The 13,777-nt window shown below is 45.1% G+C and overlaps 1 protein-coding gene across 4 annotated transcripts in view; it reads left to right on the forward strand.

Moving 5' to 3' along the window:
- Positions 1 to 13,235, forward strand: part of KIAA0232 (KIAA0232 ortholog) — a 138,171-nt gene extending 124,936 nt beyond the window's left edge. For all 4 annotated transcript variants that reach the window (XM_063923693.1, XM_063923684.1, XM_063923701.1 and 1 more), the window contains 3 exons: positions 1,680 to 1,788; positions 9,213 to 9,307; positions 10,214 to 13,235. In XM_063923693.1, the coding sequence (XP_063779763.1) occupies positions 1,680 to 1,788; positions 9,213 to 9,307; positions 10,214 to 10,390 (381 nt within the window). In that variant the 3' untranslated portion in view covers positions 10,391 to 13,235. The remainder of the gene's footprint in view (positions 1 to 1,679; positions 1,789 to 9,212; positions 9,308 to 10,213) is intronic.
- Positions 13,236 to 13,777: the final 542 nt, after the last annotated feature.

Consider the following 13,777-nt stretch of genomic DNA (forward strand, 5'->3'; position numbering starts at 1 on the left):
TTGGTACCCAGAACTTCAAGAGATGCTTACAGAGGTCTTATGGCCTCTGCCGCTAAGAAGGGACTTGCTTCAGCAAGTACCATGTCTGTTCCAAGACTTACCGCAGCTGCGTTTGTCGGCATGGCGGTGGAACGCCGGATCCTAAGGGAAAAAGGCATTCCGGAAGAGGTCATTCCTACCCTGGTCAAAGCCAGAAAGGAGGTGACCGCACAACATTGTCACCACATGTGGCGAAAATATGTTGCGTGGTGTGAGGCCAGGAAGGCCCCACAAAGAAATTTCAACTCGGTCGTTTCCTGCATTTCCTGCAAACAGGAGTGTCTATGGGCCTCAAATTGGGGTCCATTAAGGTTCAAATTTCGGCCCTGTCGATTTTCTTCCAGAAAGAATTGGCTTCAGTTCCTGAAGTCCAGAAGTTTGTCAAGGGAGTATTGCATATACAACCCCCTTTTGTGCCTCCAGTGGCACTGTGGGATCTCAACGTAGTTCTGGGATTCCTCAAATCACATTGGTTTAAAACCAGTCAAATCTGTGGATTTGAAGCATCTCACATGAAAAGTGACCATGCTCTTGGCCCTGGCCTGGACCAGGCGAGTGTCAAATTGGTGGTTTTTTCTCAAAAAAGCCCATATCTGTTTGTCCATTCGGACAGGGCAGAGCTGCGGACTCGTCCCCAGTTCTCTCCCTAAGGTGGTGTCAGTGTTTCACCTGAACCAGCTTATTGTGGTGCCTTGCACCTACTAGGGACTTGGAGGACTCCAAGTTGCTAGATGTTGTCAGGGCCCTGAAAATATGTTCCAGGACGGCTGGAGTCAGGAAAACTGACTCGCTGTTATCCTGTATGCACCCAACAAACTGGGTGCTCTTGCTTCTAAGCAGACTATTGCTAGTTGGATGTGTAATACAATTCAGCTTGCACATTCTGTGGCAGGCCTGCCACAGCCAAAATATGTAAATGCCCATTCCACAAGGAAGGTGGGCTCATCTTGGGCGGCTGCCCGAGGGGTCTCGGCTTTACAACTTTGCCGAGCGGTTATTTAGTCAGGGGCAAACACGTTTGTAAAATCCTACAAATTTGATACCCTGGCTAAGGAGGACCTGGAGTTCTCTCATTCGGTGCTGCAGAGTCATCCGCACTCTCCCGCCCGTTTGGGAGCTTTGGTATTATCCCCATGGTCCTTTCAGGAACCCCAGCATCCACTAGGACGATAGAGAAAATAAGAATTTACTTACCGATAATTCTATTTCTCGGAGTCCGTAGTGGATGCTGGGCGCCCATCCCAAGTGCGGATTGTCTGCAATACTTGTACATAGTTACAAAAATCGGGTTATTATTGTTGTGAGCCATCTTTTCAGAGGCTCCGCTGTTATCATACTGTTAACTGGGTTCAGATCACAGGTTGTACAGTGTGATTGGTGTGGCTGGTATGAGTCTTACCCGGGATTCAAAATCCTTCCTTATTGTGTACGCTCGTCCGGGCACAGTACCTAACTGAGGCTTGGAGGAGGGTCATAGGGGGAGGAGCCAGTACACACCACCTGATCGTAAAGCTTTACTTTTTGTGCCCTGTCTCCTGCGGAGCCGCTATTCCCCATGGTCCTTTCAGGAACCCCAGCATCCACTACGGACTCCGAGAAATAGAATTATCGGTAAGTAAATTCTTATTTTCTGCTTTCAGTATCCAAGTTTGAGCACTGACCTATGGGGAGTAAATGCCGTTACTGAGAAACAGTGCTGGTGGCAGAAGGCGCTGTACTCCTCACTACATCCTGGATCGTGTTGCGACTGTAAGTTGTTTATCCTTCTTTTGGCCATAATGGTTATATAATAGTACATGGTTTTATTCAGAGCAGCAAGCTTTTAAACATTGAAGCTAGAGTTGTGTATATTAACATGAAATACTAGTCCCTTACATTCGAACATATATTGTGGTGACCATTTAATCAATATGACTTACATTTAAAGGTATAGAGTAATAATAATAATAGTACTAATTGTAATGTGAGAGATCACTTCTTTGTTAAATGAGTTTCACGTCTTAGAACATAAAAATGCCTGCTGTTATGGGCTCTATACACTGATAGATTTGTGAAATATGCTAGATGAACGATTTGAAAGATGAACGATTTTTTTTATGAACGCTTTTTTGCATACACATGTGACACTGGGGCAGTTTCCGACAGTTTTCGGTCGGAAGGGGTTCCGGCCTATTCAGTATGGGCTGGTTTGTTTTTTTCCCAACAAGTTGAGAATTCCCGACTTTTCGGAAAACACGTGGATTGGCGGAATAGCTGCTGATCTGCGTGCTTCTGGCGGAAACGGGGCCAAATCCGACAGATTTTGGCCCCGTTTCAGACAATCTCAATCCGACTTTAAAAAAAAGTCTGATTGAGGTGAGGAGAAGGGGGAGCCGTCTAGGGGCAGCAGGGCATGCAGGTACCTGACTGGCATCCCCCCTGCATCGTTCCCCGACCACCACTGGGATACACGACTGAGTGCCATGATGTGCGTCTCCCTCCAGCAGCTCCCTGTGATCTCACACACACGGAGCTGCTAACAGCAGCTGCACGGACGCTGGCCAAATCAGACGATCGGATTTGGTCACTCTGTTAAATAGGACTTGTTGGATCCATTCCGACAAATGTATGTCGGAATGAATCTGACTCTTATTGAATATACCCCTTTGACCAATTTGGACTACATGACATTACATACATTGATATCGTCCAAATTGGCTTAAATGTTTAAACGAACGATTTTGGGGACGCCTATCGTTGTTGAATACACACTGAAAGATATGCATGACTGACAGGACAAGGTGTCAGGCGAACGTACACACTGAACGATATAGCGCACGATCGTGCACAATATTGTTCATGGCCGCATTCAGCAGCATGACTTCGTCCCAACGGTCTTGTAGCACAGTGGACTGAGCCCGATGTCTGCATGAGGGAGCGTGTAGTAGTGCATGCACACTACCTGATGTGCACGACATTTCTCTAACGTCCTTGAGGATGCTGGGACTCCGTAAGGACCATGGGGAATAGACGGGCTCCGCAGGAGATAGGGCACTTTAAGAAAGCTTTGGACTCTGGGTGTGCACTGGCTCCTCCCTCTATGCCCCTCCTCCAGACCTCAGTTTTACACTGTGCCCAGAGCAAGATGGGTGCACTGCAGAGAGCTCTCCAGAGTTCTCTGCCTAAAAGCAATTTTGTTTGGATTTTTTTCTACTTTTTCACAGGGAGCACTGCTGGCAACAGGCTCCCTGCATCGAGGGACTGGGGAGAGAGGAGCAGACCTTCTTGTCAAAGATAGGCTCTGCTTCCTCGGCTACTGGACACCATTAGCTCCAGAGGGGGTGAACGCAGGTTCTTACTGGGCGTCCACCCCCGGAGCCGCTCCGCCGTTCTCCTCACAGAGCTAGAAGTACAGAAGACAGAAGTCGTCAGGCGGCAGAAGCCTTCAGCTTCACTGAGGTAACGCACAGCACTGCAGCTGTGCGTCATTGCTCCCATACACCTCACATACTCCGGTCACTGTAAGGGCGCAGGGGTGGGCGCCCTGGGCAGCAATATAAACCTCTGCATGGCAAAAAGACTATATACATGTACAGGTGGTCTCTGTACATGTATATAAAAGAGCCCCCGCCATATTTTACTAAGTTTGAGCGGGACAGAAGCCCGCCGCCGAGGGGGCGGGGCTTCTCCCTCAGCACTCACCAGCGCCATTTTCTCTCCACAGCACTGCTGAGAGGAGGCTCCCCGGACTCTCCCCTGCTTACACACGGTGAAAGGGTGCTTAAAAGAGAGGGGGGGGGGCACATAATTGGCGGTTTACATATTATACAGCGCTGCTGGGGAAAAACAATTTGTGTTGGTCTCCAGGGTTATTGCGCTGGGGTGTGTGCTGGCATACTGTCTCTCCAAAGGGCCTTGACAGGGATACTGTCTTCAGGAAAGGGGTTCCCTGTTTGTGTGTGTGAAGTGTGTCGGTACGCGTGTCGACATGTTTGACGAGGAAGGCTCGCTTAATGTAGAGGGGGAGTGCTTGAATGTCAGATCGCCATCGGCAACGCCGACACCGGAATGGGTGGATATGCTGAATGTCTTGAATGCAAATGTCAATCTATTGCATAAAAGATTAGACAAGGCAGAAGCTAGGGATCAGTCAGGTAGCCAGTCCATGCCTGTCCCTGGGGCGCCAGGTCCTTCGGGGTCTCAGAAGTGCACCATATCCCAGATCGATGACACAGATACTGACTAGTGTAGACTATGAAGATGCAAAATTACAGCCAAAGGTGGCTAAGGGTATACGGTACATGATTATTGCCATTAAAGAGGTTTTGCATATTACTGAGGAACCCCCTGTCCCTGACACGAGGGTACACATATAAAGGGAAAAAGCCTGAAGTCACTTTTCCATCCTCATTTGAATTAAGTGACTTCTCATGGCGTATCCTTTTCCACAAACTACTAGGATACGCTGGGAATCTTCGCCAAAAGTTGACAAGGCGCTGACACGTTTGTCCAAAAAGGTGGCACCGCCTTCTCTGGATACGGCTTCCCTCAAGGAACCTGCTGATCGCAGGCAGGAAATTACCTTAAAGCACATTTACAATCATTCCGGTACTATTGCTCGACCGGCTATGGCGTCGGCCTGGGCTTGTAGTGCGGTTGTGGCATGTGCAGATTTTTTATCTACGGAAATTGACACCTTAGATAGGGATGCCATTCAAATGACCATAGAGCATATCAGAGATGCTGCCTTGTATATGAGGGATGCTCAGAGAGACATTTGTTTATTAAGCTCCAGAATAAATGCTATGTCTATTTCTGCTAGGCGGCTCTTGTGGACCAGATAGTGGACGAGAGATGCCGATTCAAAGCGCCATATGGAGTCCTTGCCTTACAAAGGGGTGGAGTTGTTTGGAGACGGCCTCTCGGATCTTGTCGCTACGGCTGGTAAGTCAAAATCTTACCTTATGTCCCCCCGCAGCATACAAAAAAGGCACCTCATTATCAAATGCAGTCCTTTCGTTCCAATAAAAACAAGAAGGTACGTGGATCATCCTTTGTTGCCAGAGGGAAAGGCAGGGGGAAATAGCTGCACACAGCTAGTTCCCAAGAGCAGAAGTCCTCCCCTGCGTCTGCAAAGTCCACCGCATGACGCTGGGGCTTTCTGAGGGGAGGCAGATCTGGTGGGGGCTCGTCTTCGATTTTTCAGCCACGTCTGGATTCATTCGCAGGTGGATCCCTGGGCATTAGAGATTGTTTCTCAGGGATACAGGCTGGAATTCGAAGACTTGCCTCCTCGACGATTTTTCAAATCGGTTCTGCCGGCTTCCCCATCAGAGAGGGAGCTAGTGTTGGCAGCAATCCAAAAATTGTATATTCAACAGGTGATTGTCACAGTTCCTCATCTCCAGCAAGGAGAGGGATATTACTCAACCCTGTTTGTGGTCCCGAAACCGGACGGTTCGGTCAGACCCATTTTAAACTTGAAATCTCTGAACCTGTACTTGAAGAGGTTCAAAATGGAATCACTCAGGGCGGTCATCACCAGCCTTGAGGGGGGGGATTGGATGGTGTCCCTGGACATAAAGGATGCTTACCTTCATGTTCCGATCTTCCCCCCGCATCAGGCGTTCCTGAGATTTGCAGTGCAGGACTGTCACTACCAATTTCAGACGTTGCCGTTTGGGCTTTCCACGGCCCCGAGAATTTTCACCAAGGTAATGGCGGAAATGATGGTGCTCCTGCGCAGGCAGGGGGTCACAATTATCCCATACTTGGACGATCTCCTCATAAAGGCGAGATCTCGGGAGAGGTTGCTGGACAGCGTGTCTCTGTCCATGAAGACGTTGCAGATACACGGCTGGATTCTCAATATACCGAAGTCCCAGCTAGTCCCTACAACGCGTCTGACCTTTTTGGGGCTGATTCTAGACACAGACCAGAAAAAGGTTTTTCTTCCGATCGAAAAGGTTCAGGAACTCATAGCCATGGTCAGGAACCTATTAAAACCAAAAAAGGTTTCAGTGCATCATTGCACGCGGGTCCTGGGGAAGATGGTGGGTTCCTACGAGGCCATCCCTTTCGGCAGGTTCCATGCGAGGACTTTTCAATGGGACCTCTTGGACAAGTGGTCCGGGTCCCATTTACAAATGCATCAAAGGATCACACTGTCTCCCAGGACCAGGGTATCTCTCCTGTGGTGGCTGAACAGTGCTCACCTACTAGAAGGTCGCAGGTTCGGCATCCAGGACTGGGTCCTGGTGACCACGGACGCAAGCCTCCGAGGCTGGGGAGCAGTGACACTGGGAAGAAATTTCCAAGGTCTCTGGTCAAGCCTAGAGTCTTGTCTCCACATCAACGTCCTGTAGTTGAGGGCCATATACAACGCCCTGCGTCAAGCGGAGTAATTGCTTCGGAGAAAACCGGTTCTGATTCAGTCAGACAATGTCACGGCAGTGGCTCATATAAACCGCCAAGGCGGAACAAGGAGCAGAATGGCCATGGCAGAAGCGACCAGGATTCTACGCTGGGCGGAAGGCCATGTAAGCGCGCTGTCAGCGGTGTTCATCCCGGGGGTGGACAACTGGGAGGCGGACTTCCTCAGCAGGCACGACCTGCATCCGGGAGAGTGGGGACTTCATCAAGAAGTCTTTGCACAGATCACGGATCGTTGGGGACTGCCTCAAATCGACATGATGGCATCCCGTCTCAACAAAAAGCTAAAACGGTATTGTGCCAGGTCAAGGGACCCTCAGGCGGTAGCGGTAGACGCTCTGGTGACACCTTGGGTGTTCAGATCGGTCTATGTGTTTGCTCCTCTTCCTCTCATACCCAAGGTGTTGAGAATAATACGAAGAAGCAGGGTCAGAACAATACTCTTCCTCCAAGGCAGGACCTGCTGCGGCAGGGGCCCTGTCTGTTCCAAGACTTACCGTGGCTGCGTTTGACGGCATGGCGGTTGAACGCCGGATCCTAGCGGAAAAAGGGATTCCGGAGGAAGTCATTCCTACCCTGATCAGGGCTAGGAAAGACGTGACGTTAAAACATTATCACCGTATATGGCGGAAATATGTTTCTTGGTGTGAGGGCAGAGCTGCTCCTACGGAGGAGTTCCATTTGGGCCGGCTACTCCACTTCCTTCAAACAGAAGTGACTTTGGGCCTAAAATTAGGGTCCATAAAGGTCCAGATTTCGGCCTTTTTCTTTCAAAGAGAATTGGCCTCTATTCCTGAAGTACAGACCTTTGTGAAGGGAGTGCTGCATATTCAGCCTCCCTTTGTGCCTCCGGTGGCACCTTGGGATCTTAACGTGGTGTTACGTTTCCTCAAGTCAACTTGGTTTGAACCACTCAAAACTGTGGAGTTGAAATACCTCACGTGGAAAGTGGTCATGTTGTTGGCGTTAGCTTCGGCAAGACGTGTTTCCGAATTGGCGGCTTTATCACATAAAAGCCCATACTTGGTTTTTCACGTGGGTAGGGCAGAGTTGAGGACTCGCCCTCACTTTCTGCCAAAAGTGGTCTCATCTTTTCATGTGAACCAACCTATTGTCGTGCCTGTGGCTACACGGTATTTGGAGGATTCCGAGTCCCTGGATGTAGTCAGGGCTTTGAAGATTTATGTGACCAGAACGGCTAGAATCGGGAAGACTGAAGCTTTGTTCGTTCTGTATGCGGCCAACAAGGTTGGCGCTTCTGCTTCAAAGCAGATTATTGCTCGCTGGATCTCTAACACGATTCAGCAGGCGCATTCTACGGCAGGATTGCCGTTACCGAAATCGGTTAAGGCCCACTCCACTAGGAAAGTGGGCTCTTCTTGGGCGGCTGCCCGAGGGGTCTCGGCATTACAGTTGTGCCGAGCAGCTACTTGGTCGGGGACAAACACCTTTGCAAAGTTCTATAAGTTTGATACCCTGGCTGAGGAGGACCTCCTGTTTTCTCAGTCGGTGCTGCAGTCATCCGCACTCTCCCGCCCGTTTGGGAGCTTTGGTATTATCCCCATGGTCCTTACGGAGTCCCAGCATCCTCAAGGACGTTAGAGAAAATAAGATTTTACTTACCGGTAAATCTATTTCTCGTAGTCCGTAGAGGATGCTGGGCGCCCGTCCCAAGTGCGGACTTCTTCTGCAAGACTTGTATATAGTTTTTGCTTACATAAGGATTATGTTATAGTTTTTCGGTGGAACCGTGGCTATGTTGTTGTTCATACTGTTAACTGGGTAAGTTTATCACGAGTTATACTGTGATCTCGCTCTTATATTTACAAAAATCCTTCCTCGTACTGTCCATCTCCTCTGGGCACAGTTTCCCTAACTGAGGTCTGGAGGAGGGGCATAGAGGGAGGAGCCAGTGCACACCCAGAGTCCAAAGCTTTCTTAAAGTGCCCTATCTCCTGCAGAGCCAGTCAATTCCCCATGGTCCTTACGGAGTCCCAGCATCCTCTACGGACTACGAAAAATAGATTTACCGGTAAGTAAAATCTTATTATCGCTTAGTGCAGTTCTTTCGCAAACTTGGTTTTAAGGACCCCACGCAGTTCATGTTTTCCAGGTCACCCAGCAGTTGTACTGTGTATCACCAGCTGCCACATTTTAAAAACACCACACTCTCCCGACGGGAGAAGTGTCAGTGGCTAATGCGATACCAACCCAAAGAAGCTAAGTGCGTCAGGGTGGGCGGGCGCCTTGTGGAGCCCAGTGTACCTCGCAGAAAGAGTTTTAACAAAGGTAAGTTCTTACCATAAAACTCGTTTTCTGCTGCGGGGTACACTGGGCTCCACAAGGATAGACTCGTAAAACATGAACTGAGGACTGAGTTTGAGAACCTGTGGCCTAGTCGCACCCAGCATAACTGCCATGTTACAGGTTGTTAGGTTAATGTATTATAGCGGCACGGATCGTATAGCCCATAGCGCCACTTCATACATTTATCCAATTATTTTAAAAATGACAGGAGATGATTGGCATGTACTTTATCTCTCTCCACAGCTTAGTACATCCTCCTTGTAAATAATGGAAATAGTTTCCGCGCTATTTTAGTAAAGTGACCATATACCACATATTCTAGTGCAGGAGATAGTGCAGTTTATTCATTTTACAAATAGGCCCCTACGTGTTCCAATAATTATTTTAAAATCTTATAACTGTAGTGCATTTTATATTTTGCAAATTATGTTTTGTTTTGTTTTTGCCTTTAACAGCTCTCTACACAAATGTTGAGGAAGAAAGTCGCACAGATAGCACAAGTGGGAAGGAGATTCCCAGTACTAGATGGCATCCTTTAGACAGCGAGAAAGTAGGTTATTGGGTTTTCACAGGCTATATGTACACTATATATATATATATATATATATATATATATATATATATATATATATATATACACACACACACACACACACACACACACACACACACACACACACACACATTTTTGAGTTGTGCCCATCACTTACATATATGAGGGACTTGCTCCCAAGCTCTCCCTAGATTCCATGCGCATGCCCGTCCTGTGAGTGTGGGCAGGCTGTTTCAGCAGGGCACCACCACAAGGGCAGGGAGCATATTGTCATTTAAAAATCAGGCAGGGCATGTGCGGGATTAGCGGGAACACTAGTATCTGTCATACAATATCTTTGCTGTACGACAAGGCTATTGCATGTCTTCACAATGATACTGACCCAGAGATGGGTATAAGTGCAATTTCCATCCGATCTGAAGGTGCGACATGCAGGAGACTTCTTAGTAGAAAAGACTCCTGCATGTTTCTGTAATACCATCACTGCGGCCAACGTAGCAAGCTGGGAGCCAACATCGCGACCATTAGTGTTCCACGCAGATGGACTACTGAGTAGGCTCCACTTTACTCAGCTGACCGCCTGAAGTGGCAGTTGCGAGGCCAGGAAAGACCTCTGTCTTTCCCCTCCCAGAAAACGGGGGTGACACCGCTGCCCCCTAACCATAAGTACCCCGGGGTCAGCTAAACTTAAACACCTACACCCCTGCACCCGGTATAGTACTTATCCGATTGTAACCGCATACCCCCTAGACAGCATGCTTTCACAGACTAAACACTCTACACATATGTCTCAACACTCGTCTGTTTTCTACCAAAAGCCTGATTCACTGCACAGTCTTAATTTGTAAAAACATTAGATGAGCTACATCTTCATGTAACAAATCACATTCTTTTAATTTGTAGATGCCTGCGTGTAATGATGCCAAAGTTTCCATTGGATATGGTGCCGGAATGAAATCAAGTTGCTTCAGGAAGATCTACTCAAGCGACAGTTCAAGTTCTGACACTGCGTCTAATGGAGGAGGGCATGAGTGGGCCGATATTTGCAGAGAGGAACTTTTCTCTCGCACTCAGCTGTGAACAAGCATCTTTAGCTGTAGCTGTGAAAGATGGTGTGTAAAGAGAACCCATTTTGTCTTTTTTTTCCCTCTAGGGTCTCTAACTCTATAGTTAACCTCTTTAGTTACCACTTCAAATCTTTTTGCGTGTTTTTATTTTTACTTTCTTTTTCTATTTTGCAGTCTCAACAATGTTTCTTTCTTTTTTTTTTCTGACATACTGTTAAACTTTGCCTAGTATAGCTCAATTAGTTAGTGTTGTCAGATGAAGAATGGATGTGCTTGTGTTTGTAGAATTGCTGCTTCCTGCATCCAACCTACGTACTTTTTATTTTTTCCTGTCTTTTTTTTTTTTATTCTTATTTTCTTTTATACTTTTTTTTTTTTTTTTTTTTTTTTTTACCTTTTTTCTTTTTGTTTTTTTGTTTTTTTTTGCGCTGTAGCCAGAGTTGCCATCTGAACATTGTAGAATCTACAGCTACCTTCTGCCATTCAGAGACTTCTGGGAATTGGCGATATTCTCTTAAGAACTGGGAGATAACTCTGTTACACTGTAATCAATCAGTGCCTTTTTGAATGCAGGAGAGTAGCATGAATGACTTGCCCAGTCTTCATTTGAAAACAAAAGAAGTAAAAAAATAAAAATAAATAAAATGAAATAAAAAAAATATATATAGCTAAAGTAGAAGCAATGAGATTGTGCTTAGAGACTTTAAGAATACTGTGTTTCCTATTCTATATTTTGCCCCATTTAATACAACTTCATATTGCTAATGGTAAAAGCCAAGGATTTTGTAAGTAATCATTTTAGCAGTTATATTCCTCCATAGGGTCCCTGGCGTTTTGTTTTTTGTCAACTTTAAACTTAAACATTAACACAGTCTACATTGTGGGTTTTAAGCTGGATAGAATAATGATACAAACAGCTAAAACATGTCTAACGTGTTCAATGCAAACAACTAGAACTCACAGGGATCACTAATTAATTGCTTATAATTGTGTTTTTAAATCCATAGTGCTTAGTGGACCAGTCCCTGCTGACCAACCCTTCCAATCACTAGGAAAGACTTCCTCGTGTATACATAAGGCTGTAGATTTCTGAACTACAAATTTTGGTTCATGCTATATATAGTTGTAACTGCCACTGTGTTGTAGGTGACCGGGTTGTGATTTAAGTTTGTTACACCAGTTTGTGTCATTGTACAGACTGGCATCATGGTGTAGTAGAGATTATTTTCACAATGGTCACATTTTGCCATATGCAGTGTCTGACTTACCAAAAATCCTCTGGCTTCTACCATTAGCTATGTTGTAGTACTCTTGGTGTTACTTAGTCTGGTAGATTTTTTTTTTTTTTGTGCTTTTGAAAGAATGTTATGGGCAAGTGTGCGATTGATGTTGAATAAGGTTTTCAACATAAGCGTGGCTGAAGTAGCGATTGATCCATGTATATAATTTAGTTCTTTAAATTCTGCACATCGTCAAAGTGTAACTGTTCAAAACTATCGAACTCTTTGTGCTTCTTAAACTTATGCAGATTGATCAAGCACAGTAAGAGCAATATTTGAAAACAATTTACCAAAACAAATCTCTAAAAAAAAAAAAATTGTAAAAAAAAAAAGCAAAAAAAAAATGCAGCATGCTTATAACACCAGGAAATGCTAAGTTTAATATTGCTTTGGGACAGTAGCGTTATTATAAAGGCAATACAAATTGTGATTGAACGGTATTTAAGTTTGTGACCTAAAAAAAAAAGTCCTGTCACCTGAAGGTTTTGGTTTTGTTTGTTTTTTTTGTTTTGGGAGAGATGGATGATAAAATGGATGGGATTTACATTTTCAGGAATAGTAAATGTTTTCTGATCCAGTCTGCATTAAATAGTTTTTCTTCTGTTTTAAGTGACATTTTTCCCGTAGTAAAATTTAAAATTTTAATTAAATTTCACATACTTACCCTGTACAATACAGGTGTACAAACTTTTACCTTTTGGAGTTACTGGTGTTGAATATTTGGATTATTCCAGTTTCCCGTTGATACTTCTGGATTCATATTCCACAACTGCTCTCATCCACATATAGAGATAATTAAGATTGCCGATATCCTTATTACTTACTCCCAGCAGTGTTTTGAACACCTTCTGACGAACAAATATTCATACAGCAACTGTACACACAAAATGTTATAATATATATATATATTTATATATATTTTGTTCATTAAACTTAAGAATTCCTGGAGCTTCCTGATACCTGCACTGAAAATATTGACACAACATCCTAGTACCTTTGTTGCCAGGTGCACATTTAAGCTGTTGAGCTCCTGCAGCAACTAAGGGCTTTCCTACATCCATTTGCCATCAAAATGTCCATTTAACATCAATCCACAGCTCACATCCTGTTCTTCATGAGATCATACATAGCGAAGAGCCTTTTCTTACATGAGCATCCTGCTACTCAGTGGTCAGACAGTCATAGCAGTGTAACATTTCAGCTCCAGTATATATAGTCTGGAATGGTATAGACTATCAAGGCAATAATCCGTTATTTGCTTTTACTTGCCATCACAGAATCATGCAATAGAACCTCATAGCTGGAGTTGTAGTGAATTTTTTATTTTTTTTTACCTACCAGACCCATTGCATTGTTTTCATTCTAAGGTTGGCAAAACGCTGAACGCATAGTGGTATGACGCGCATTGCATATCCATCACATTGAAAATATCAGTTTACCATTCCTGGGCTAAGATTCTGTTTTTACATTTCCCCCCTCCTCAAGTGGTTGTATTGTTCTGATTTCATGTACACCAAAAGTAACTTTTTGTTTTCTTGTGAACTTATTTAACACCAAATAAAAAGACAAAAAAACAAACCCTTGTTACTGATTATTTTACCAAGTCACAACGCTTAACATTGAGTAAAAAATACGTGGGGCGGTATCCTATTAGATGCGGTGATTTGTCCTGCAACACCCTGCACTCTTCCCCGGTCTACCGGGAACACTATAAATGCTATGATTGCGAGTTGACGGCAACAGCACCCGAACTTGTGGCCCAATTTCAGGATGAATTCAGGTATCTGTTGATGTGCTGACTCGCTGTGTGGCGAAACTCGCGTTTACTTGGATTGACCGAATAGTGTACTAAAGCCCAGATTTATCAAGCCTTGGAGAGTGATAAATTGCACGGTGATAAAGTACCAACCAATCGGCTTGTAACTGCCGTGTTACCGGCTGTTTGAAAAATGAACTAAGAGCTGATTTCTTGGTACTTTATCACCGTGGAATTTATCACTCTCCAAGGCTTGATAAATCTGGTCCTGAGTGCTTAGGATTCAGTTTTGTGGTGGTTTTGTTTTTTTTTGTTTTTTTGATGGGGGGGAGGGGGTTATAGTTAAGTAATTGGTATAAAGTTG

This window comes from Pseudophryne corroboree, chromosome 1 (genome assembly GCF_028390025.1).
Source record: "Pseudophryne corroboree isolate aPseCor3 chromosome 1, aPseCor3.hap2, whole genome shotgun sequence".
In the NCBI taxonomy this organism is placed as follows: Eukaryota; Metazoa; Chordata; class Amphibia; order Anura; family Myobatrachidae; genus Pseudophryne; species Pseudophryne corroboree.